A 24,863-nucleotide genomic window follows, 5' to 3' on the forward strand; every position below is an offset into this window, starting at 1 on the left:
GCAGACTAAATAATTAAACTACTATGACGCGAGAGAGAGAGAGAGGGAGTGTGTGTGTGTGTGTGTGAGAGAGGTGAGGGGGTTCAGAACATTGCAATAATCCAGTAGACATGAAAATAATTACAACAGAATTAGAAAAAGGCATAGTGATTACCTCCGCATTCTAAGATAATTCTATAATAATTTCACATTTGTTCTGCTCAAAGCCATGCAGGATATAAAAGTATGTGTCGGACAGCTTTGACAAATTCACAATATAATGCTTCTTTTTCTTATTGATAAAATTAATGCCTTATAAGATAAGCAAACGGTAAAGGGATGACATGTTAGGGTCAGACTCAAAATGACCGAAATGGCATAAAACATGATGAAAAATAAAATCTGTATGTAAAATTGCACAAAACTGCTTTCTACGAATCCTGAAAGTGAAACAAAAAGACACAGGCTTACTTAAAATTTGTCCCACATTATGAGTAAAATGAGTCACTTCTTTTATAAAGGGAAGGAACAACACCATCTCCCCTCAGTTAAAGTTTGATTTGGTGACCTCGCAATTTAGTTTTATCAAACTCACCACTAGGTGGAGAGAAGGACTGTCATCATCATCATCTCCATCATCACTATCGTCACGGTTATCATCACTGGCATCATGATGGGCTGTGGAGGGGGACCTTCAAACACCAGGTGAAAAATGTTGTGTTGTTGTGTGTAAGAGAGCCGAGTCTGCATAATCACTGCACAGTTATTCCATGAATAGTAGAATAGAGTGGAGGGAGAGGCACTGCATCCTGAAACTCAAAGCTGAGGTGACTGACAGAGCATCACATGTCCAAAAAGGGGAAGAAAAGTAGAAATGAGGCAGAATTACGGCAAACGAGGAGGGAAGCGAAAAGGAATGAGAAGGGGGAAGACTGTTTAATGTTTAAATGGAGAAAAATGGCAGTTGAGGAGATGAGACAGCAGCCGAGAGAGGTTGAGGTGATGGGAAAAATGAGAGGCAGGATGGGAGAATCCTGTAAAAGACGGCAGCAGAGGCACATGAAGCAGTCGCAGATGGCAGACATCATATAAATGCACAAAGAAACGATACAGGAAGGAGATGACAGCAAGATCAAGAGGGCTTCCATGAGGGGAGAGTAACCAACACTTACATTATGTGCGAAATATATGCAAATTGTTCCTGTAATGTCCATTTGTGTCTGCATCCGGCATTATGTAAGCTGTGTAACGAGCGTTTAATCAACTTTTAGTTCTTCTGAGCAGGCAGCTTTCCAATGGCTCTTCTGGGGTGCAAAAATAGAGGCTCTTTAAAACGAGGTAGAGGAGAAGAAGAGGGCCGCTGTGAAGAATGGTGACTGTCTGAGGAACTAAAATGATGGGGTCACCACAATCTGTTCAAAACAGATACAATCAAGAAAAAGACTTGACCATCATCATTTATTTTCCATATTTGTTTAGAAGGATGTAAACTGTTTTGTTCACCATTTCTGGTCTTGCTGCACCCCTGAGAGTAAAGTATGAAAACATCTCCTTACTTTCTAATCTTGTACATCCCCCTTTGTACTGGCTGTAGACAGACTAACCTGCTTTGGGGGGCCTTTTTCCTTTTGGCCCAGCAGTGTTAACTTAAGGATGTAAGCAGAAATGTGAGATGGTATTGAACAGGTGTTGGTTGCAGAGACTGGTTTCTAACTAAATGATCACTAGTTTCATGCCAGCAACATCACTGTATATATTACAGCAGTACGGCCTGCTCTGCTAACTGTCCTTCAGTCCTGTTATAAATGCACAACACTCCATTAATTATACAGATCTCTCGAGAATTAAACATGCAAAAATTAATGAGAAGCTAAATCTAATGCAAGGTACATTTATTTATATTTGATTGGTCGAGTTGATCCATTTCTGACAAATGCGGGTTACTTAATTACCAGATATTGTCCTTGAGAGCAAAGTCTTCCTGCAGACAGGCACGCTTGATAAATGTGCAGATAATTTAGCATTACAACAATAGCAAAGAGGCCGCGATGTGAATTCATAACACAAAATTGCAGCACGAGTTTCATGGACACACACAGTCCAGCTGAGGGGTGTGCTGGTCAGTGCATGTATGGCAGGAGCTATTAAACTTTGGCTTTACATCACGCATCCCTGTATTGAAATTGCATCATTCTATACATTTCGATCCTGATGGCCTTTGCAGATTCCTCTGGGCCCTTCATTTGTGTGATGGGCATTTTAAAAAGCTTTCTCTATATTAAAGCACCAGAGGAGGGCAGTAGAGGACTGCAAAAGAGTGCATCTCTGTAGCACTGTGATCACGTTTATCATTTTAAAGCACCATCAAGCAAAACGTCATGGAAACAAGACAAAAGTGCAAAAAAATAGCTATCTTAAGTCATTGTTTTATGCTAACATTTATTTGATCCCAGTCTCTGGACATTCATTTTCCATCAACATGGAAGAATCTGTGAATATTTTTAACTCGGGAAATGATGTAATCAGTGACAGTGGCATGAAATGAATAATCTGCAAACACTGTCTGAAGTTGTTAAGAGAACATCTTTTGAGAAGTTGCAGTGTAATCGTACATTAATGATAATATACCAATTATTCAAAGGAAGATGACTTCTTAGGCATTTAGTTTTCAGATGTTTTGACGCAGTGGAAGGACCACTAAGATCACCTTGAAGCATCCCACTCTCAGCCCACTCTTCCCCGGCAATCCGGCATCAAAGAACCATTGTATCTCACCTGATATCATGTCGGATGGCAGCTGGTTATTGTGTAATACTGGTGCAGTATTGGCCAACAACGCTGGCGCATGCTATCATGAATTAGTCATAGTTGTTTTCCTGAGCCGAGAATCAGGCTACTTTCACGGCTCTGTGCAGGTCTGCATGCAGGCGCACTGCTGACACCAGTCGCTGTTATTCTGCTGCTCTTCAGTGTGTTTCGCTGTGCTGGAAAGTGAGACTTTGCAGGGCAGTTGGTGTACTTAGCTGTAAGCAGCCCACCAGCCACCATCACAGGTGCCTACTCTGCAGGGGTATGCTCTGGTTTTGAATATTTTAGCTGCTCTGTGGTCCCCTCAGAGTGATTGATTGGTTCTCCCCGGTCCACATTAAGCCTCGGCTGGTGACAGTTGGTGCAAAGGCCTTCGGGTGTTCACTCTGGTAAGAGAAGAGACTCCATAGCCGGCAGTGTCCCAATATACGTGCACACTGCATACAGACCTTCCAGAATATGGTTTAACACACAGATATCCACACTTGCAACACACACACGTGCGTACAGAAAGGTACAACAAATCATCACGTCTGTGCAAGAGCTTAATGACCTATTTTGTCAGGGCACACTGGCAGTGTAATGAATTTTAGCCGTGTTCAACCATCCTAATGATCCATAGCAACTAATGCAGGTGAAAAAGCACATAAGCCTACTCTCACACACAAGGTAATGCTATAATGTTTGTTTATTAGATTTGTTTTGTTGTATTTTCCCATTACAAAAGTCAAACCCACATTCTTTGACTCCTTATTCTACCTATATTTATTCACCTTAGTCTATCACTTCCTTACTTTTCTGGAATAAAATGAATTAAGGGTCCATGGTGTGTGTGTTAGAACATGTTTAGTGATGATATTTTACCTGTTCACACAGATACATTACGGGGACTTACCTCGAAACTCCTTGCGCTACCTTGCGCATTATAAATCATGTTTATTGAGAAGAACTTTGCCTCCTTGACCGAGGGCCTTCAAGGCTACTCTCCACTTAGCTAATATCAAGTGTTGTGACACTGTGCCTTACACTAGCCTCTCGCTGCGCAGCTGATTGGTCGCTAACTTTTTCATGTAGACGGATAGCTCCGAATCTTACCGTGAAGGTCACCGCTTTTTCAAATCCATCCCCCCGCTGAAATGAACTTTTAGGACTTGATCAGCATAATAGTTTTGTCTTCGCGCTGCATTGCTATGTGTGATCCTGCCAGTAGGTCATGCCAGATAATTAAACTGAGAAGCTGAGGGAAATTCAATACACTCCATTACAACCGAGGGGGCCTTGGACTCAGGAGAGACTCTGGTATTCAGAGACTGAATATAAAGCTTTTCTAAAGCGTCGAGTAGCCGTAACTCCAGTTGGAAACACAAGACTTCAGCAGTGTCGCATTACAGATGGGTGAAATTAAAGTGGCTGATTGAAGGATGGCCCTGTTTTCAAAACCACTGATCAGGCCTTAACCTCGTGGACTGTCAGAGACTATGAAGCTAACAGGCGCCTGGGCTGTTAGGAGCTGTGTTGACTACTGTCAATAACACATTAAGGGCTCATTTTGAAGGACTCTAAGAAGTGCTTAAAGATTTTGCATTGCACTTCTGCAGCATCGATTGCTTCATGACGGACAGCTCTTAGAAAAGGGATGAAAAGCAATGCAGCAGATACATTTTTTAATTCCACACATTCTTCTTCTTCTTCTTCTTCCTCGTAAAAACCTGGAGGCTACATTATCCACAATGCAACTTAACCTCCGACAGTTTGCTCATATGTCGCCTCAAGCCGCTGGTCAGAACTTCCTTCAGGCTTTACACCCTCAGATTTGTTTAATTCTCGAACTTTTAGTCTCCAACACCGAACAATGCCTCAAGTGACACCACTTGAGGCAATTTCTCAGACTTTGATGTGTAAAATCGATGGTGCTGATCAGAGCTGGAGCTGCGACACGTTTTAAATGACTGCCAGTTATTGTAATCTCAAATTGCAGCGACTATCTACGTGCACACCTCAAACCTGTTCCCATGCAAAGCCTAACACGTTCGTTTCGGTCGCATTGGCGAGTCAAGTTCAGCGCACTAGCTGTTGGATGATAAATGAGAACAGCAAGCTTCAGACAGACATGTGTTGCTGCTTTGTCACCACTGGATGAAGGGCCTCGGGGGCCTTTCACAGCCATCGGCTCCTCAAATGTGTCAGTTTGCCCACCAGAGGAAGGACGGACTGAAAGTCCAACGAGATCAGAGCGTTTGTGCTCTCATCAACCGTCACATACTTTGTTTTTTAAAAAAGTCTGTTGCTCCTATCCTCTGCACTCCTCTACAGCGTAACTACGGTAGAATAATGATGAAATTACTGACAAAACAAACAAAAATAGAAGAATTGGTGATCTACTGTATATTCTACCAGTCTTGTCTTTATGCTTGCATTTTTTATTCATGCTTTGACTACCCACACTGTGGCTTCACAAGCTGCTCGTACCCTGAATCTATTTTTGCAACACTAGTGGACACATGCTCCATCCCGGTGAGCCTCTCCGTGTCTAGCGCTGCCACTTTGGCACACCGCACGTCAAGATTTGAGGTGATGCTTCTGCTCAAACTCTGGGCTGAGCAGAAACGAAACCCTTCCATCCTGCCGAATGCCCCGGCTTGTGTGGGCAAGAGCTGAATTCAGTGTGACCTTTTGAGGAATGTGACGGCAGAGGGCTGCCAGAGCCCGGTCTGACAGGTCTGCCAAATGATTCTCTCGCTGTGTAAGCTTGAACCAGCGACTTCTGCGGACCCTCCTCCCCCCACACCTCGCTGCCATGCATCAACTCGGATGCTTTCGACAGCATCACTTCTCCACAGTGCAGGGACTGCGGGAACAGTTGTACTTTGGTGCGTGCAGCACACACACTGTTTAACACGCTTTTTAACACAGGACTCCACAGGTCAGTTCTTCTGTGCAGGCTATTGGCATTGCTTTTCAATGTACTGTGGTCCTCAGAGTCTGTGAATTTGGCCTCTGTCTGCCGAGGGGCCACCGTCATCAGAGGAAAGTTGTTCATCTGTTTATGGTGGATTCTTTTGTAATTAAAAAATATTTTGTCATTTACTTTTCTCCATATGTTAGCCATAGCTGTCCAAATATTGTTACATCTGTCTGTCTCTGTGCCTATTTGTCTTTCAGTTCTTTGAGTTTTTCAATTTTTCTGTATGCCCCCTTGCTAAAACCCAAACCTCATCATCAGAGCTGAACCAGTGGTTTCACCGAGGCTTCCAGATGTTTGTTACCAGTAAATAAACCAGGATAAAAGTAGCAACAAATCATGCCGAATACATAATTTGTATATTTTGTGTGTGTATTTGTAATGTAATCAGTTCTGATTATTCTGTAGGTCATCCAACCTGAAACAGTCACAGTTCAGGGCTTCAGGAGGCAGAGAAATCTTTAATTCTAATGATGCAAATCTGCCTGAAGCAGGCAAAACCAGGTCAGGTTGTGATGTATCAATATCAATGCAGTGAATGTGGAGCTGTTGATAACAATAAAAGGATTTTTGGACAAGCAATATCTTTCAACTCAGCAGTTCTACTCATAAATACAATTAGAAATACTGCAACATTTCTCTGATGCAGTACCTGTTAACAAATACCTACAAAGTGTTTTTCATTCTAACAATTAGGCGTGGTTCAAGTAGCAGCTCAGCTGGGATAAGTTGGACAGACTGCTGAAAACTGACCTGTCCTGCTGCATTTGCCCGTGGGAGCAGGTGCTCTCCCGGTGGCGGCCGAGCCACACCAGTTAATTAACACCACTCAAGTGTGTCAAGAGGAGCCAGGAAAAATTGCTGCTCTTAGCGGCGTCACAACCTGGCCTGCAAGGCGTGAAAGGGAGATGCAGGGGGAATAACAATGGATTCAGTTTAAAATAACATGATAATAAATTACGAGAAATTGAAAAAGGCATATTGAAAAGCAACCCATTACAGCAAAACACAATGGCAATTGTGTTTGCGCATGTACTCTCAGGATGCAGAACACAAAATAGAATTGTAGACAGAATAATACTCTATCAAGCAGGATAGCAGGAATAAAGGTTGATGCTTTTTAGAATTACCTCAAAAACAAATGAAGTTTGCTTGTGTTGAGGTCACCTGTAGCCTCTTTGTTGATTTAACTGCTGTGATTTTGATGTCAGGATGCAGTCTGTGACTGGCATGGGGTTCTTGGGGTGCACAATCTTTCTTAGAACTAATCTTGTTTGTCACCCACAGTTTCACTTGATCTCCAGATGGGCAGCATCTGAGCTGCTGAATATTTATTTTTGGATTTTGGAACTGACATTACTTCTCTGATGTACTGAAAAAGTGCAGGTACGTATACATAATCCTCTGCCAGCCAGTCTGTGGACAATCTGTGAGTGTGTGGCGTGATTGACGTGATGTGCTTTGCATTCCTGATGAACAACAGTGACCATTACAAGAAGAAACATTCTTAAGGACATCAGGGAGATGGAGAGCACCTCCCATTTGGCGTCTGCAAGCTGTCATGTTACCTTCATCTGTCTTCAAGGCCGGGCTCCTTCTCAACGACGCTAAATAATTACACACTCAGCCCACGCAGCCGCAACACCGAGTACTCCAAATAATCTGTCCACGGTTCGTTAATAAAGTCATTCAGATTCTTTTATTTTTCTACAAAAATATTTTACATTAGAAAACACACCTTGAAATATACACAGTCCACTTGGCTTTGCACTAACCATGGAACATCTCAACTCAAATATATCTGTGTCTATCTTTAAATTGTAGGTAAATATATATCAGCAAGAATAAATCCGGATGCTATCTTGTGAGGTCCGCTAATGACATCACCAGAAGGAGCTTTGATTGATGAAGGAAAGTTGTCCAGCGGTGAGGAAAAAGGCTCAGTGAACTATAATATGATCAGAGCAATATGGAATCACAATATATCCATATTTATTACAAAAAATACAACAAAACCGGTACTGCCTGTGATAATGGCAGGGAATGCTTCTGTACCAGGGTTGAAAATGATGAATTCATGGAGATACAAGAGCAGCAGTTCCTCAAAGAGCGCAGCGGGGCAGGTAAGGGATTGAAGCTAATGGCATTAAGCGACACTGAGAAACTCTTGGATTTGAACTTTCTGTCATACAGGAAGTCATTAATTGGTTTCACCCCCCAGAGCGGAGGCTGTCCTTTTCTTCATGTGGCTGTTCTGGATGGCATTCGCCCGTACACCTGTTTACAGCCCTGGCTGCCATTCATCTTCCTGTCAACATCCCATGGGGCCATTCATCTGTAAACCTATCTATCCATCTACAGTACATCCCAGGGTACGTTTCTCCTGTCTGTCTAGATACATGCCGCAGTGTCAGTCACCTGTTAAACTGCAGTATCTATATACGCTGTGCCATTGTTTGCCCTGGTTTGAGCCTGTCAGGCAGCTCTTCCTGTCAGGCTGAATGTACAGGCTCTTTCCCAAGGAAGGATGGACCCAGAAACCAATAATGGTCATAACTGTAAACGTAACTGCAACCAACCTAAACTGAATCTCTTGATTGGTGGAGAATGCTGGGAAAAAAGCTTTTTTGCTCTCTTGCCAAAAGTAAGATGAGAAGATCGACCAAGTCTTAGTTAGGTTAGCTTAGCACATCTTAAAGACTCCAAACAGGGGCAAACTGCTAGCCTGGCTCTGTCAGAAGATTACAAAATTCATCTATCAGTGCACACAGTAACTGTAAAAAGTCAACATGCTGATTTTACACCTCGTTTTTTTTCTTACCATGGACAGAGCCCGGTTTGCTGTTTCCCCATTTCTAATCTTCATGGTCTAGTCATGCAAGCTGTAGCTTAATACTTACCAGACAGACATGAGTGTGGTACTGATCTTCTCATCTGACTTAATAAGCATATTTAATTTCCCAAAACGTTGAACCATTCCTTTAAAGTAAAAATATACCTTTATATCTATTCACCTGTCTACCTGTTAGCATCTCAGGATGCCATTTATCCACTGACCTGCCTACATCCCACAATGCCGTTCATTATTGCTGTAAACTTGCACATGAAAAAGTCATTATTATGGGTGCTGTTGGAATACTGTTGTATTTTATTTGAGCATATTTCTGAACAGCCCCATTCAATTAACGCCCTTGCAAAGATGAGACGGTTTAGCCATTCAAGAGCAAACTAAGGGATAAAACTTAAGGTTCTGTGTAAGTTAATTTGTACAGCATGGTGCTAGCATTGTCAATGTCACTGTATTGATGCCTACTAGATATACCCCAGTATGATAATATGATAATGCGTGTATGTATGTACTATCCATACTGCAAGGCGCTTTAGATGACCACCAAATGGCATGTGAAATAAATAACAGCAAAATAACAGCGAAAACATACCAATCGATATTTATAAGAACAAAATGTTGTACCAGTGTCCATTGGCCCTCCATCAAAGAGTCTCTTTTTTGCACCCAGCTTGAAAACTTTGTCCCTTGCTTTGGCATCATAGCAGTTCAGAGCGGAGGGCCAGCGAGAGCGTCCAGAGAGGTGGCAGCAGCCACACGGGAGACGGGGAGGGGCGGGCGCCCAAAGGCGAGGCGGTGTCAGAGGTGCAGGAGCACACCTCGTATCCATTCTCCGCGTGGTCCGGGTGGTGGTGCACGTTGCCTCTCGTCTCCGTGCTTTTGGGCTCCGCGTCCGGAGAGTCCGACTGCATCTCGGTGCACAGCAGCCAGTCTTTAGCGATGAGGCGGGGGTAACCCGCCTCCACCTCCATGTCACTGCCCGGCACTCGCCAGTACTCCTTCCCCTTGAAGAAATAGGACGAGCCTTCAGAGAGAGCGAGAGAGAGAGAGAGAGAGAGAGAGCGAGAGCGCACAGGGATGGTATTGGAGTGTGTTTTGAAACAGGATAAAATACTAGAGAAGAACAACATAGAACAGAAAAAGAAACTTCACCTCGTATTTGCCCTTAAGGGAGACAGAAGTGCAACAAGGATGCAAATGAAGAATTAAAACACTGCAAACATAAATATATTAGTAGCATTATTGAGAAAGACAAATGTATAACTAAAACTACGGATGTTCTTTTGCTGCTTCCTATAACTTATTTTTGCTTCCCCTCCAGCACTCATCGTACCATTTCTCCTCCTTTCTGCACAATTCTCATCCAGCTCTTAAACCTGTGATTTCTCACTCACTATTCACCATGAGTTGTCACCACATCTTCCTCATTTTTCTCTCCTCTCCTCCTTCCTCCATCTCACTGTTCTCTTTATCTGAGGCTTGTGGATGCAGCCTAAAGGCAGATAAAGGCTTTGATGTGGCTCTAGTTATGTGAATTTATGTGTACTTGTATACATACATGCATTTTTATGTCTCTTTCCATTGAATTGGGGATTTTTCCCCACCCTCTTTTGCATGTGTCTTGTTCCTGCACACACACACACACACACATACAAACAAGGTCTTTCCAAAAGTGAGGGTGGGCCAAAACTATATCCTCACTCTCAAGGTTTAAAACTCAAATCGGTTCTCACAAAGATAGCTGTACAAGGACACACACACACACACACACACACACACACACACACACACACACACACACACACACACACACACATCAAAGGGCTTGGAGCAGGACCTCTGAAGCTGGCGGAAGCTCAGACACAACACAGACCTCTAAACACCTGACAGGGAGAAGAGCTTCCACACATTCAGCTGGGAGCTGCTGCAGGGAGAGAGAGGTGATGCCTCGCTCCCACTGAGAGTGGCCTGGAATAAGGACGGACTACCTCCTGCTAATTACTTGTTTTTGTGCCAGTTTTGAACACCTACAAGAGCTCAATCAAAGCCTAATATGTACAGCCAACTGGTGGAGGCGTTCCCTAAAGGGGGTTTGCTTGGTAAAGGCTGCCAAAACAATGCAAGTTAAAGCAAACATTACTAATGCCTATGGGACGGTAGTATGTCCTCAGCATTTGACCTATTGTAATTGCTCAGGAACAGCAGGTAACCTTTCCCCACCACCTGGGGACCGACTCAACATAAGGCCCTCATTGAGACAAAAGAAATGTCAGGACCAAGCACATTTAGTCATCAGAGTGTCATTTTCTTGGATAAAATCACAATGTTTCACATTATCTGGGAAGATGTTCAGTAGTGAAACTGAATTAAAGCATCCCCCCTTCAACTTTTTTATATTACAACATAGTTCTTCTTCACCCTTTCAGTCCACAGAACCGTAGCACAGCTAACCAGTGAACTCCATGAGGTTTATTTTGGCAGGATTGAAAGCAACTATGAGTCCATAAAAGCATCATGACTGATGAACAATACAAGCAAAAGTGACTTTAGCTCTCAGCTCAATGGGTAAAACACTCGACACTTAGAATGTGAGTAGTTCATTAAAGCATCATAATGAGCCTAATAACATTGGCAGCTATTTCGGAAACTCTTTACAACCTCTTCCCTTATTTAAGTGAATGGAAAACAAGCTAACTTTTATGTGCACATGTTGCTTGGATTCCAATAAGAGCATGCAAGCAAGGAGGAGTTACAACCAAGCATGATGGCTCATTTTACTCTTCAGAACCAGAGCTGCGATATGTAGGATTGACAGCGAGATTGAAACCAACACCAATCAATTTTTTGCCGAGTCTCACTTGAACAGTGGACCTGATGCTGACATCCTACCGGGACTGAATAACATCATGGCCGTCGCCATCTTGTTTTTTTGAAGCCATGAGAGGACAGACCTGGGGCGGATACGCATTGCTTCATCTCTATCCTGATTGGCTCTGACTGAGAACCCGAGTACAGGCTGTAGTAGCAACTTGCTTTATTATGTATTTTCCTATAAATGGGACAATTATTTACAAAATGAACATCATGCTGTGTTGAAGAAGACTTGAAACTGGCAATTGAGGTAATAATTCAAATGAGAAGTAGGGTGATTTGCTCATAAGCTTACCTACACTGGCTTCACTTGTCAGACCCAAAAGCTCTGTCCACTACTTACACTGTCTACGGGTTCAGCTGTTGTTTTTTCAATACATGGAAATGTTTAATCTGTTTAAAAAGGTCAGTTCACACAAATCAATTCATCCCCATACGATGAAGCTGAATGGATTTTCTTTTATTATATATTCTCAGCATATGTGCAGAAATATGTCACCATATTCATCTGTGTTAACATCATTCAAGAGTTTCAGCGACAGTGTGACAGCTGTCTTATTGATTTATTTCAGACTTTGTGATTAATTAAGTCTTATACTTTTATCCTCCACATCCTCCTGTGGTGCCCAGTGACTACTAAACTGATTTATGAGACAGGCTCTCTGTTCACACCTGTTTAGCCAGGGATTCTAAATCTCAATGAACTTTTTGATAAAATTTTCATGTTCGAATTCTGAGCGAAACATTAAACAAATACAACCAGGGTCTAAAAAAAGCTGGGACACTGAAAATAAAAACAGAACGCAATCACGTGCAAAGGAACGGCTTTAACGATTATTTAAGTAGGTAAGAAAAAAATCGGCGAATTAGAATCAGTGTTTGATCATGTCAAAGTGCAAAAGGGCTTTTCATCTCTTACTGACAGAGATGGAGGAGTGACAGACTTCAGACTTCAGCAACCAAAGCGTGTTTTCAAAAGTCTTTCTTATTCTATTTCAATCTGGCACATCAGTCAAACACCGTCCTAAAATGGGTCTGTGAGACACCAAGAGGGAGTCTCACTATTTTTGAGCAGAGGAATGAGGGAAAGGTACAAAAAGACAGATGTCTAGACAGGCATTAATACTATTTGTTCCAAGTTTCAATTTTAGAGTTTATTGCACCTCCACGGCAGCTCTGCACTCATCATTTCAGATGTCAGACACAGACAGTCGGAATGGGGATTGTAAGCAGAGTCAAACTGGCACACTCAACAACTTCTACAATGTCTAAATTACCTTAACATCCATCAAAACACTCAACCTCTTACGCAACACTGTGTTCATACTGCAATGAATTTTTCAGTGCACGCTAATGACGGCTCCTCATAATGGGCAATGCCATTCTAATGCCACACATAATCGCATGCAGCTGTGAGCTCACACACACCGTTTCACTCTCACATACACGCGTGGGTTTTATCGTAGGCGCTGGACGTTTTATAGGAGGTAAAAGACCGGCATGTTTTACATGCACGGACGCACAGCCTGTTAAGATCACCGACATGACAGAGGCGTGACACGCTCCGGTAACGACCACATTACAGCACCTTGTCCTGTAAACATTCACACTCAGGGGACCAAGAGGAGCATAAAAGGAGCGGGGGAGGTTAGGAGGAGGAACACACATCATCAGCACACACACACTAATTGAATAATATAAACTAAATCCGCATTTGAATTAATGCATTTTATTGGTGCATCGGTTGTTAATTTAAATAGCTGGATGTGAATTCCACCTTGGGCATTCTTTTACTTATCGGTCCAATTACATTGACAGAACTATTTTAGCGAGTTGGACACTTGTAAATGCCTGACAGCATTACTTGTACATGGAGGGAATTGCGAAAGCCATATCTTAAATGTTAGATGATGTCTTTATGGAGTGTGTGTTCAGAGCTTCTAAACTCTGCTCCTGCGAATGTTCCTGATAACTTCATCATTATACTGACTTTTATACTGACTCATGTTCCATGAGTGTGTCTTGTGCGACATTAAACCGCTTCCATCCACCCACCTCAGCTTGTTAATTAGAAACAGTCAACAAAGGCAGGTAATACATGTGTCATAGCTCTGGGACCTGATATTAATATCTACTGTGTGTGTCACACACATCATAGGAAATCTGGATCTGTAACAGTATTGCAAATGCGCTGCTTCTGCCACACAAACCTCAAATAACGCTAACAATTGTTCCTTTGTCACAGACGGTTTGTGTTTCTTCTGCGTAAACAAGAAATCTGACCTCTGGCTCAGAGTTATGAAGCGGAGCTACACTGATTGATCAAAGATTATAATTGATCTGATCTACACGTGAAAACAATCATCAGGGACGGTTGAAGATTTTTTTCAACTAACTGTCATTTGCTGGGTCCAGTGGTGGACCATATGTCATAAAGCCTATGAGCTAACTTTTGGCAAACAGCAGAGAACAATCCTTGTGTCGTCCATCTGGCGCTGACACTTCTTCCCCAACGTGTTTGACGAATTTCACAGACTATAATCACATTCTGGAACCAGTTTAATTATATACTGTATGAACAGAAGGCAGTGCTCATGCTGCCACAATGAAACCCTTCTCGCGCCTGACAACAGATGAGCAGGACGCTCTCAAAAAGAGAGGAGTCCTGGCCGTGGTCAGAGTGGCCATCGCTCGATGCTGCAGACTGCAGTCCGCGTAAGGATGGTACTCACACATGTAAGTTTAGCAAACTACTCAGGCTGAAAGTGGAGATGAGCAGAGACACCTTGGGAGCCTAATAAAGTACCTGTTATTCCCAGCGTAGCCACTGCAGAGTGAATGTACAAACTGAGGGCAGCCACAGTGAGAAGAAAATGTTCCACTGAAACAACTACCGAAAAAGCTATTTGCCACACTGCCATATGTTGATTCTGAAGATATAAATACTCAAATGGTCACTGGATGCTTTTTAAGACCATCAAATCAACTTTAGTATCATTATTTAAAGTGGAACAGAAAAATATCCCTTTTTTGAAACAGAGGATCTGGTGCCTGTGAACGCACCTTTCCAGTGTTATCTGGATCGGTTCATGAGGGCGAGAGTGTTTCATGAATAATTAAAAAAAAAACATTTGCTAATGACCATCTCAGCTTCCTCTGTTGTGTATTTCAGTCACAGCCAGCACACGGACACAGTATGCCAGAGAAATCATGTGGTTGCTAAGACAAGAACATAGATATTACAGCAGTATGAAATGATTTGTTGCGATGTGGGAAAAGCAAGACACAATGAAAAAAACACTGACCTGATATATAATAACTGATTTGATTCTTGTTTCATACACTTGTATTTTCTTTAAGTTACTCCATTTATCTGTACTTATCTCTCTCCTTATGCTGCTGTAGCTTCTGAATTAGCAATCAGTCGCCTTATTACACATTCAGCAACTCCTGAGAGAAATATCTACATCTGTAGCAGCCAGATCCTGCACTACGTTGATCAGAAGCTAGAGTATTTGATTTTTATGGCTTTTTCGCCTTCCTGAGTTATGGAGCTGAATAATAGGCAGAAAAGTGTTTTTGCAGAACATTATGGTGTTACAGAGAAGTCGACCTGTGACCTTTTGGATATAAAATGTCATCACATCATCATTTCATCCTGTGAGACATCTGGGTGAAATCATGTCCTTATTAGCCATAAGTAGAGTAAGTTGAGTTATGGCCAAAAATGTGTTTCATGAGGTCGCAGCAAAATCTAATCAGTTCATCCTTGAGTTGAAGTGGATGTTTCTGAAGAAATACCCTCAAGGCGTTCATGAGATATCACTTTCACAGTGATGGTGCATATGTTCGGACGGACAGACAAACTGCTGTCACACGAGGGCATAAAAGTAGTGAATCATCCATTCCAAACCGTAACCCTCTAAAAAACATTTCAGAATTAATAAATGATAATTCTCTCTGCATTGAGCGTGCAAGTCAAATGACATATTTTCTGAGTCATGGGGTGGTTACAAAATTCTGACTGATATAAGACGTGTGAGTCAAATCAAAACAGGAGCAAACACAACCTGCCAGCAGATTGAGAAGTAAGTCAGGAAATAAAAGTACAACTAAACTAAACTAAACAACACACACAGCAAAACAAAAAGCTCAACTCAAGCTCAACTTAGTCTCCATTTGCTTATTTGCATGGCTCAGTCAGTGCGAATTGCTGTTTACTGGTGTGTACTGGTGTGTGTGTGTAAGAGCCACAGTGATTGTGATGGTGATGGTGGGAAGGCTGGCCGCTGCAGGGTAGTAACTGCTGCTGTTCCACGTAGCAGGAGGACTGATGCACTAAAGCTGTACGCCAGTGGGTGGTCTGTAAAATGCACGGATGCCCAAAAGGGGTAAAATCAGCACTTTCCCTCATTGCCTGTTTTCTTGCTCTGGAGCCATTCAGGTGTTTTAGGGAAGGCAGCTGCAACCTGACTGCTAACTGTTCACATGACAAACTTCAGTTTTATCTTGGAGCAGGAAAAGGCTGAGTGGTATCAGAAGATGGATCTACAGTATAAAGGTTAAAGCAGGTGGAACGATCTCTGTTAAACCTCCTCGATTAGATTAGCGATCTTGTTAACCCGTCCCAAGGGTTTTTCAAACAGCGTGCCCCCCGTGAGTCTGACCGACTCCACTGAGCTCACAGCAGCAGGATGAATTAATAAGGGGAGTCCAGCTTGTAAATTCATAACACCCAACACGGCTCTCCACTGTGTTTGCAGAGGAAAGGTCAAGGCTGTTGTTGGATTCCAGTCCTACAACCTCTTTCTGGTAGACTGACTCAGTGTCTGTAATCTAAAAAGTTTGTTGCCGGGAAACTTGAGCATCTTGCATCCAAGAGGTCCCTCAAGGCGAATGTACAGCCGTACTGTTCATTTTCCATAACCACAGCTTACTTTTTATGGGTCACTGATTATTATTGTGTGCGTACTTGCCAAGAGCCTTTCCTGTATATCTACAAAATACCAAACAGGCATGGGATGTACGTGCCTCTGCAGTGGGTGATTAAAACCGCCCAGAACATCATTGGTACGCATCCACCGAGCGCCGGTGATTTCAGTGAGGCGAGGACATTGAAAGACAATACTCGCACCGGCCACAGCCTGTTTACTCTGCTGCTGTCTGGCAAGTGATACAGAAGTACCCGCTGCCGTACCACCAGACTACAGAGCAGCTTCTTCCTCAGGCTGTGAGACTCCTCAGCTCATCCTCCACACTCCACCATAAATAATAGTTTTATTTGTATGACTTATTTATTCATCCATTTATGTAATACCTATTATGTGTACCTGAATTTTTGTAGCATAAAGGGACTACACCTAACATGTGTTGCAGAATGATAAATCAACCTTGTACCTTGTATATATTTATATATATATATATATATATATATATATATATATATATATATATATATATAGTTTTTGTGTAGACACACTGTGTGTGTGTGCAGGCAGTGTTTAGTGTTGACTCGCATGATAAAATACTTCACTGATGCCGTTACCTGTTAGGAATGATAAAAATGATCCTTAACTTAAAAAAAAAAGCTTCCAAAATGTTGCTGTAGGTATTCACACAGATTGGTTTATGCTCACTTAAGATAAGTTAGTGTTTATAGCCTTTACAAGCTGAGCTGCCAGCTGCATGACGGCCACACCAACACTTTGCTTAAGCAAAATTTTCTCATAAAATTTGTTGTTTCCAACTCCAAGTTAAGATTACCTGAGTGACGCAACTTTCCCTGACTTTTCACAGCTCCCTTTAGAGCCTCATAAACTTTAGAAACCTGTGTTCATATTTCGAGCAGTTTTACACTGATGGGGAAATTTCTTTTGGTGGATGGGTTTAAATTTTGTGTTATTTCGAAATGAGGTACAGAGCACAAAGATGAAAATGTTTCAGTCCTGTTCTTTCACTGAATCTACTCATGAATTTAACACCCAGCACGAACTAAGTCAGTTAGCTGGAATAAACAGCAAAGAAAGTGTTGATTTTTAAGGTTACTCACCATCAGACCACCTCATGGCGTCGTCCAGGTTAGGCGGCAGCCCCTTCCAGAGCGTGCTGTCTTTAGGGTAGCCCAGGTCCATACGCCTCAGGTGGTCATCGTAGCGCCAGTAGTGGTTGTCCTTGAAGAAGTAGGTTTTGTCGTTGTGTAGCCAGACAAAGGCAGCATCCACTCCCTCCAAGGGCAGGCCAAAGTCACTGATTGGACGAGGATAACCCTCCTCCACGTTATTGTCTTTAAATACCCAGTACTTCAGACCTGAAGAGAGGCAGACAGAGGTGACAATTACTACAGAAAGATTTAAAAACACATGTCAATTGTGCTTTATATAGAGCAGCAAGAAGGCAAAGATACACCCAGCCAGTCAACGAAAGCCACACAGACAAATACAAAATGAATGCTTAGAGCTACTTGAAATGAGCTCAAGGTATTTACCTTTGAAAAAGACTATCTTGTGGTCCCCTGGTCTCTCATACACAGCGTCCACACTGTCCAGATTGGGTGGGAGGCCCCTCCAGAAGCGATGGATCTGAGCCGGACGAAGAGACACCAGGTGCTTCTCTCTGGTTAGTCGCCAAAAGTAATTCCCTGTGACAGACAGGAAGTGGTAAGAGCTCTGAGCTTCCTCACAATCTCCTTGTGAAGGCTACTACAAGAAAAGCCATGTTCGTGATAGTGTTATAGGTCCTTCCCATCCGTCACATTGACATGAAGTTTAAGTGATTTCTCTTTAAAAAGTTTCTTTTATGTTTGGCTACTTTTATCTACCTGTAAATACAGCAGTTGGACTTGCACTTAAGATGAGAGGTGTAAATAATTAGGAAGGGGAACCGATACTTAACATCATGTACTGTAATGTTTTAAGACAAAATTTTTAATACGACTTTATCTAACATGTTTTTGGCCATGAAAGCTCTCTTGCATAGTGAATATACCAGCCTCGCTGGCCAATAAGCCAAAATTATCTATTTCAAGCTCAGTGGATAGCAAGTACACAGCAAAACAGTCTGGGCCTCGTGGGACCATTTGGTTTAGAGTGCTGAATATGTGATGGTGAGCGAGCCTGCGAGACGAGCCCTGGGAGCCACACATGGCTTGGCTTTCTATTGATCACTGGAGCCACCACTCCATCCAGTGCCCAGCCCCCGTCCCTTACTCTTTCACTTTATCTCCTCTCCATTCACCTCTTTTCCTCTCTCCTCGCTCACTGTCACTCTCTATCTATCTGTCTGTCCATCTGTCTCTCTTTTGTTTACTTTCTCATTTTAAGCTCGGATACCTTTGAAAAAGAAGGCCTCCCCTCGTATTTGGGCCACGGCATCAAAGTGACTGGTGCATCTGTCGGGGGCATCTTGCGCCAGCCTGAGAGAGGAAAGTTGGAGGACGGAGGAAACAAAAGTTTAAGGGAAGAGAATAATGACGGAGGAAGAAAAGTTTTAGAGACACAGCATTCAAATTCACGCTGTGAGTGTTCAGGCCATATACATACCTACCTAATTTTTACATTAAACATAAAACAAACTTCTAGTAATAGTAGTATAGTATAGTTCACAAACAAAAGAACCAAATCAGGCGTTTTCAGACAAAAACCCCAACTATGTGATAATTGCACGCACCTGCTGAGAGAGTCTGTGTGCATGCATGCACATGTGTTTCCTTCAATTAAACAGGCTAAAAATGAAGTGAAATGCGATCACTCTGACACGGTGAGGTGCCTTTATCTCGGGGCTAATAAGTGATTTAAAGCACTGACGTGGTCGGCCTGCCAATGATGAAGCCATTAGCACCACAGGGCTGCCACTGTGAGTGGGAGGCCGCCCTCGTATTATCAACAAAGATGGCCATTCAGAGCTCTATTAACACAACACCTCTGCATACTGGTCAGCTTTTGTGACCCTTGTGAAGCATAATCCAGCTTTTCCATGCAACGCGACCCGACGGTGGTGGTGAAAAATGAGTAATGAGAGCTGTGAGAGGCCGATACAAGTGAGGAAAAGAAGGATATATATATATATATATATATATATATATATATAGTTTAGAATTGCTGCATAGTTTTTGCAGGTTAGTGTGTGTGTACGCATGGAGGTCGTTGAGCATTGGATGTTGTTGTCAGTGTAGTTTGAACACACAGTTTGATCACTCCCTGAGCAAGTTGTCCTCTCTTGATCCTGTTAATTCGAGAGAACATCCGAGCACAGTTAACTCACTCGCAAAGCAACCAGTCTCTGTTCATGTTTGATATTAATTAACATATCAAACAACTTTAGAAGGTTAGAACTATGGCAAGTTGGTAAAAACAATGTTTTTCAGTGCATAAATGTTCAAAAATGTACAGAGCTGGATTTTTTGTCCTGCTGGTTGATGTACTGTAAATTATAACAATACTCAGACATATAGGAGCCACAGTCCAGGAAATATAAATATAATTCTAATGAGACTTGGCTACTGCTGTGAGGAGTCATGTTAAGTAGCAGACAGACTCCTGAATGCAGGTCATCTCTCAAAATTCACCTCTGGGCCAGAGCGAGATATCTTCACATCAGCGGAACAGAACCGTACTGAAGCTTTGTATTGATATTCATACTTTGTACTGATATTCATACACTGTGATGTCCCCATCACCGTTCCTGTGGTGCCACCTTCAAGTCAAGTGGACCATTATTTTAAGAGGATGAACCCTGTGGTGATTTTCCTTAATCACAATGCTCGGGTCAAAATATCCACCAGTACATATCAACTTATCATATTTCTCTCTTTAATACCCCTCTCAGGCCAAATGATCAGAAATGGTCATATTTGTGGTCATGGTGGCTGGACGATTAAATTCCTGCTTACTGTGGTGATCCATCAGCCTTTTCCACCAACACATTGTCACGACTCTGAGCCATTGACCTTTGTGTGTGGAACGCTTAAGCCAATCTTTACATTTTTTGGTTCTCATAGAGTAGTGATTCCCAGCCGGCGGTACCACAGACTTGCAGATCACTGATGTGTCCTGACTGTGGTGGCTCGAATGGGACTTGTGCAGCGGTGGCATGAAATATCTACTATCTACTATTGTACAATTATATCCATCTACCAAATCTACTTTAATTACCAACATGGCAGTAACATGCACTGTATTACACTGATGTGTTAAATTTTTAAAATTTCCTTACATTATAGATTAGCTGACACTTTTGCCCAAAGGGTCTTAGAATAAGTGCATTAAAAAGATTTAAAAGATAAATAGTCCTACCAATCACAACACAACAGAGCGACACCATGCATATATAACATAAAACTTCCATACTTTATTGTTTAACTCCTCAAAAAGAAAGAAATTGTACCTCCAAAAGTAGGCTACAAAAGAAAACAATGCACATTCATCAGACAGCTGGCTAAAACTACAACCCACCTCTCACTGGGCAGATAGCCAATCATCTTAAAAATCAGGCATTAACAGTTGGTTAAATGGTTGTGACATGCGGCCTCTGCCACTCCGCGTGTGAATGCAAACTTAACCTAAACAGTATTTCATGCATTTGGATGAGAACATGATTTTAACATCCACCTTTGTATCATTAACAGCTAAACAACATGCAGTTTAAAATCAAATCAAATCAGCACAGATGGAACGGCACAGGTCGTGTCGATGAAGGAGTTCAACTGGCAGTTTGGGAATCCTGTCCTGGATGCTCCGCACTGCAGCATTTACGGGCTGTTATGCGTCTTTTTACTTTAACTGCCTGTCTGTGTTCATCTATAAGGGACATTTATTACAGACTCTGCTCCATCATCTAAACCCAGGCAGTGCACAGAGAGATTAGGGCCTGAGGGAGCTTGGAAAAGAAAGAACCGCGAATATGTGTGCGTTAAGAGGGCCAGAAAAGGAGAGACAGAAAGGAGCGAATGAAGCATTATTGCTGAAGAGGTTGTAGTGGATTGTTTCACGTGGTTGACAGAAAACACTAAAAGGGCATCAGATATTCTACTTACAGGAGAGTGGATCTGTTTTCAGGAAGGTCCAGCAAGACAGGAGGCTCAGCCGTCTGGGAGGGGCTGCCCGGTCGATTTGTGTGGGACACTGAGTCTCTGACGCCTTGGGAGGACACATGATTAAAGAACACACAAAGGACAAGGCAACTGATTTTATCATTTATTCATCAAGAAAAGACGACGTCTGATTGTAACATCTCAAATGTGAAGATCTGCTGATTTCTTTTGTTTGTTGTATTTCACTGACGAGTTGATTCTATTGACTTGTGAACTGTTGGTCAGACAAAACAAGCAAGCTAAAGATATAAACTGGCGTTCTGTTAGCTCAGTTCCTCCCGTTTTGTGTTATTATACATTTATCATATTGTACCACAATACAATATGAAATATACGGTATGAAAAGCTTGCTCTTACTTTTAATTCAGTTCAATTAATCTCACGGTCCTGTCCATCAGCAGTCTTTACTGCACTTCATTCTCATCCTCAGCATCATTAGTTTTTCCTACACGCTCACACGCACACACACACACGCACACACACACACACACTGCTGCTCTTTAACAGTGAATGGTGTGATAAGGTCATATGCCATAAAGAGGTCCAATTAACTCAATGCATGTTTTCATTAATCAATAATCTTGTTCTACAGAGCTCATCAAATGCTTGCTCTCCCTCTACCCCGCCCACACACCACACACACACAGAAAGTAGATGGATGTTCCCTCGTACCGTAGAGCTGCCAGACGCGGACCTTGTCTTCATAGGGTAGGTCGTATTTCAGAGGGTCTCCTACAGGACCCTGGTAGTACGGCCTCATGATGGACTCCATGGCTGAGGTGTGGACCAGGCCGATGGCATGACCGAACTCATGGACTGCGACCGCAAACAGATCCATCCCGTGAGAGTCTGAAGGAGACAGAGAGAGAGGGAAAAGGAAATCACTACCATGTATCATGTTTTTATTTACATTTGTTTTGCATGTGTTTTCCTGTTCAGCTACCTATTAATGTAATTACATTGCTGGTGTATGTACCATTAGTTGATATATCCAAAAAATAAACATCTACTAAATGCTTGTGTCATGCACTTGCATTTGCACTGTAATAAAAGCCTCCAATTTTGAAAATTGCAAATTTGCCCCCCCCCACCCCCCTGCTGCCATTTAGGTGAGCAGTCAGTTCAATCAAAGAAACAGCTTCAGAATGCTGTAGACAGCATATTTTTCCTTCCTACAATCATTTCTGTCCAGCCTAGTAGTAAATTACTTGACAAGAAAATTGCACACTTAAAATCTTAGACACAGCTCCTCTTTCCTCGCTCTCAACTTTTCAAAAATGATTCTGCTCCCTTTTGAGGCTGGAACAGGAAGCAGAAGATAGGGAAGCAAGAGGTGCAAATATTGTTGAAGGAATCATGATAATAAAGGTTTTCACTTTAAGGAAATGAGACAGTATTAGCACCAATAATGAGGCATCGATTACTTTTCGTTTAACTGCCTCTAGCTCAGCTTCAGCTTTGACATAGATCACCTTGCTGTTAAAAGTTTGTGACTTTTGTAGAACCAGCACAACCCCTGTTTGCATGTTTATCCCTTTTATGAGTGAACTCTATAGGTTGCAAGTTAAGAGGCGTGACAGACAGCTCTGGTGGCTGCGAGTGCTGTTAGGCATGTGGTGTTGTGAGATAACTATGGTAATACTGCCTGAGCCCCTGGGCTGCCAATCAAAACCCGAGTGCGGAAAGACACCTAAAGAGGCTGCAGGCTATTAAAGCACATTTCCCTGATGTTCAACTAAAAAAGAAAAGGCAAAGCCTCCAAAAACTCCTTGTCTGGCTCTGCTAAGCAAGACAAAACCTGGGTTTTAAAGATTCAGATTTGCAAAAATGTGAGTGCTAGCGTGTCGAGCCAAGCTAGCTTAGATTTCCTTGGTGACTGGGCTGAAGTCTGCATTCTGTTAACCTTATGTTGGCCTCGACGTGGGAACATCTCAGTGCTGCGCTCTGTCAGAAGACAAAGGACAATTGGAGACATGCTCTTGTGCTTACAACACCTGGGATGTTCAAAAGCCAAATGCCAACCCTAATCTACAGGAGCACATGGTGCAGAAAGAAAAGGTGGATAAAAGGAGGGATCGAGGGGGAGAGAACAGGGATCCAGAACAAAGTAGGTACCATGTCATCGTATTTACAGTCCATCAGAGGCTGACGGAGAAAAATCCTCACGCCTGCGGACAAAGTCAGAGCTGAGAGATATTTGTGGGTGAACGAGACTCATTGAGTTAGACAATCGTGGCAGAAAGAGAGCAGGAAGGGGAGGGAGAGGAAGGCAGAAAGAGAGGTTTAGAGCACAGGCAGACAGAAGCAAAATGATACGACTGCATGGCTGAGGGCATGAGAAGCAGCATATAACCAACTAAGGGGCCTGTTTTCAGGGCATCATAAGGTATTGCATTAGATATCTCACTACTTTAATGCGCAGTAAATATAACATATTAAGGGGTACCTTGGATATAGCATGATGTATCCAGAATGCTACAAAAATAACCTGCAGCACTGAGATGAAAGTTTAATCAGGACAGTGCACCATACGGTAGATGGAAAGAAGCTGGAGCACAACTAGCTGAGGGCTATACTTTACATTTGACGTGAATCATTGTAGTATTGTGACCTTGCCTTAAACTGTACCATAATGACGAAACAATCAATATTTTTTTCATTTTCATATTTTTTACTGTGTTTAGAGCACGTCAAACTATAATAAAACTCCTGGGATAGAACAATACATTCAATTCATTTGCTCATGTAGGTTAAATTATCAGTGGGCTGGGCGAGCACTGGGATCAAGCACTTGTGTGGTGAGAGAGAAAAACGCAATATGAACGCGAGCCCTGAGGCTACTGTTTTATAATCAAAGAATACATTTATTCGGGCACTCACATAAGAAAGAAGCACAGGCAGAACGGCAGCTTTACATGAACATAGCATGAGCAACAGTCAACTTCTCATGACCTCAGAAAAACAGCTTTGTGTAATGCATTTAACCAGCTAATCCAAGAGGGGTTTGAAATCATTTATTTAGTTTAAGAAGTAGGAGAATTTTTTTAGCCCATAATGGAACACTTGAGTTTAATCAGAAATATTCAAAATCACCAAATTAGGAGATGCATGGTTTTCATTGGATAGTAAGGGCATGGAAATTTATAATCTGCAAAGTAACTAGTAACTAAAGCTGTCAGACAAATGCAGTGGAGTAAAAAGTACAACATTCGCCTCTGAGATGTAGTGCAAAGCGGCACAAATGGCCGTACTCAAGTAAAAGCACCTTAAATTTGTACTCAAAAACATGTACTTGAGTAACATTGCCT

The 24,863-nt window shown here is 42.3% G+C and overlaps 1 protein-coding gene across 1 annotated transcript in view; it reads right to left on the minus strand.

Moving 5' to 3' along the window:
* Window positions 1-7,623: 7,623 nt before the first annotated feature.
* LOC121623137 (matrix metalloproteinase-17-like) overlaps window positions 7,624-24,863 on the minus strand; it is a 75,952-nt gene continuing 58,712 nt past the window's right edge. Inside the window, exons 5-10 of the mRNA XM_041960314.1 lie at window positions 22,228-22,404; window positions 21,499-21,601; window positions 18,797-18,879; window positions 17,953-18,105; window positions 17,518-17,775; window positions 7,624-9,621 (exon numbers count right to left, since the gene is read on the minus strand). Coding sequence (XP_041816248.1) covers window positions 9,296-9,621; window positions 17,518-17,775; window positions 17,953-18,105; window positions 18,797-18,879; window positions 21,499-21,601; window positions 22,228-22,404 — 1,100 coding nt within the window. The 3' untranslated portion in view covers window positions 7,624-9,295. The remainder of the gene's footprint in view (window positions 9,622-17,517; window positions 17,776-17,952; window positions 18,106-18,796; window positions 18,880-21,498; window positions 21,602-22,227; window positions 22,405-24,863) is intronic.

Source organism: Chelmon rostratus, chromosome 19, assembly GCF_017976325.1.
Source record: "Chelmon rostratus isolate fCheRos1 chromosome 19, fCheRos1.pri, whole genome shotgun sequence".
Classification (NCBI taxonomy): Eukaryota; Metazoa; Chordata; class Actinopteri; order Chaetodontiformes; family Chaetodontidae; genus Chelmon; species Chelmon rostratus.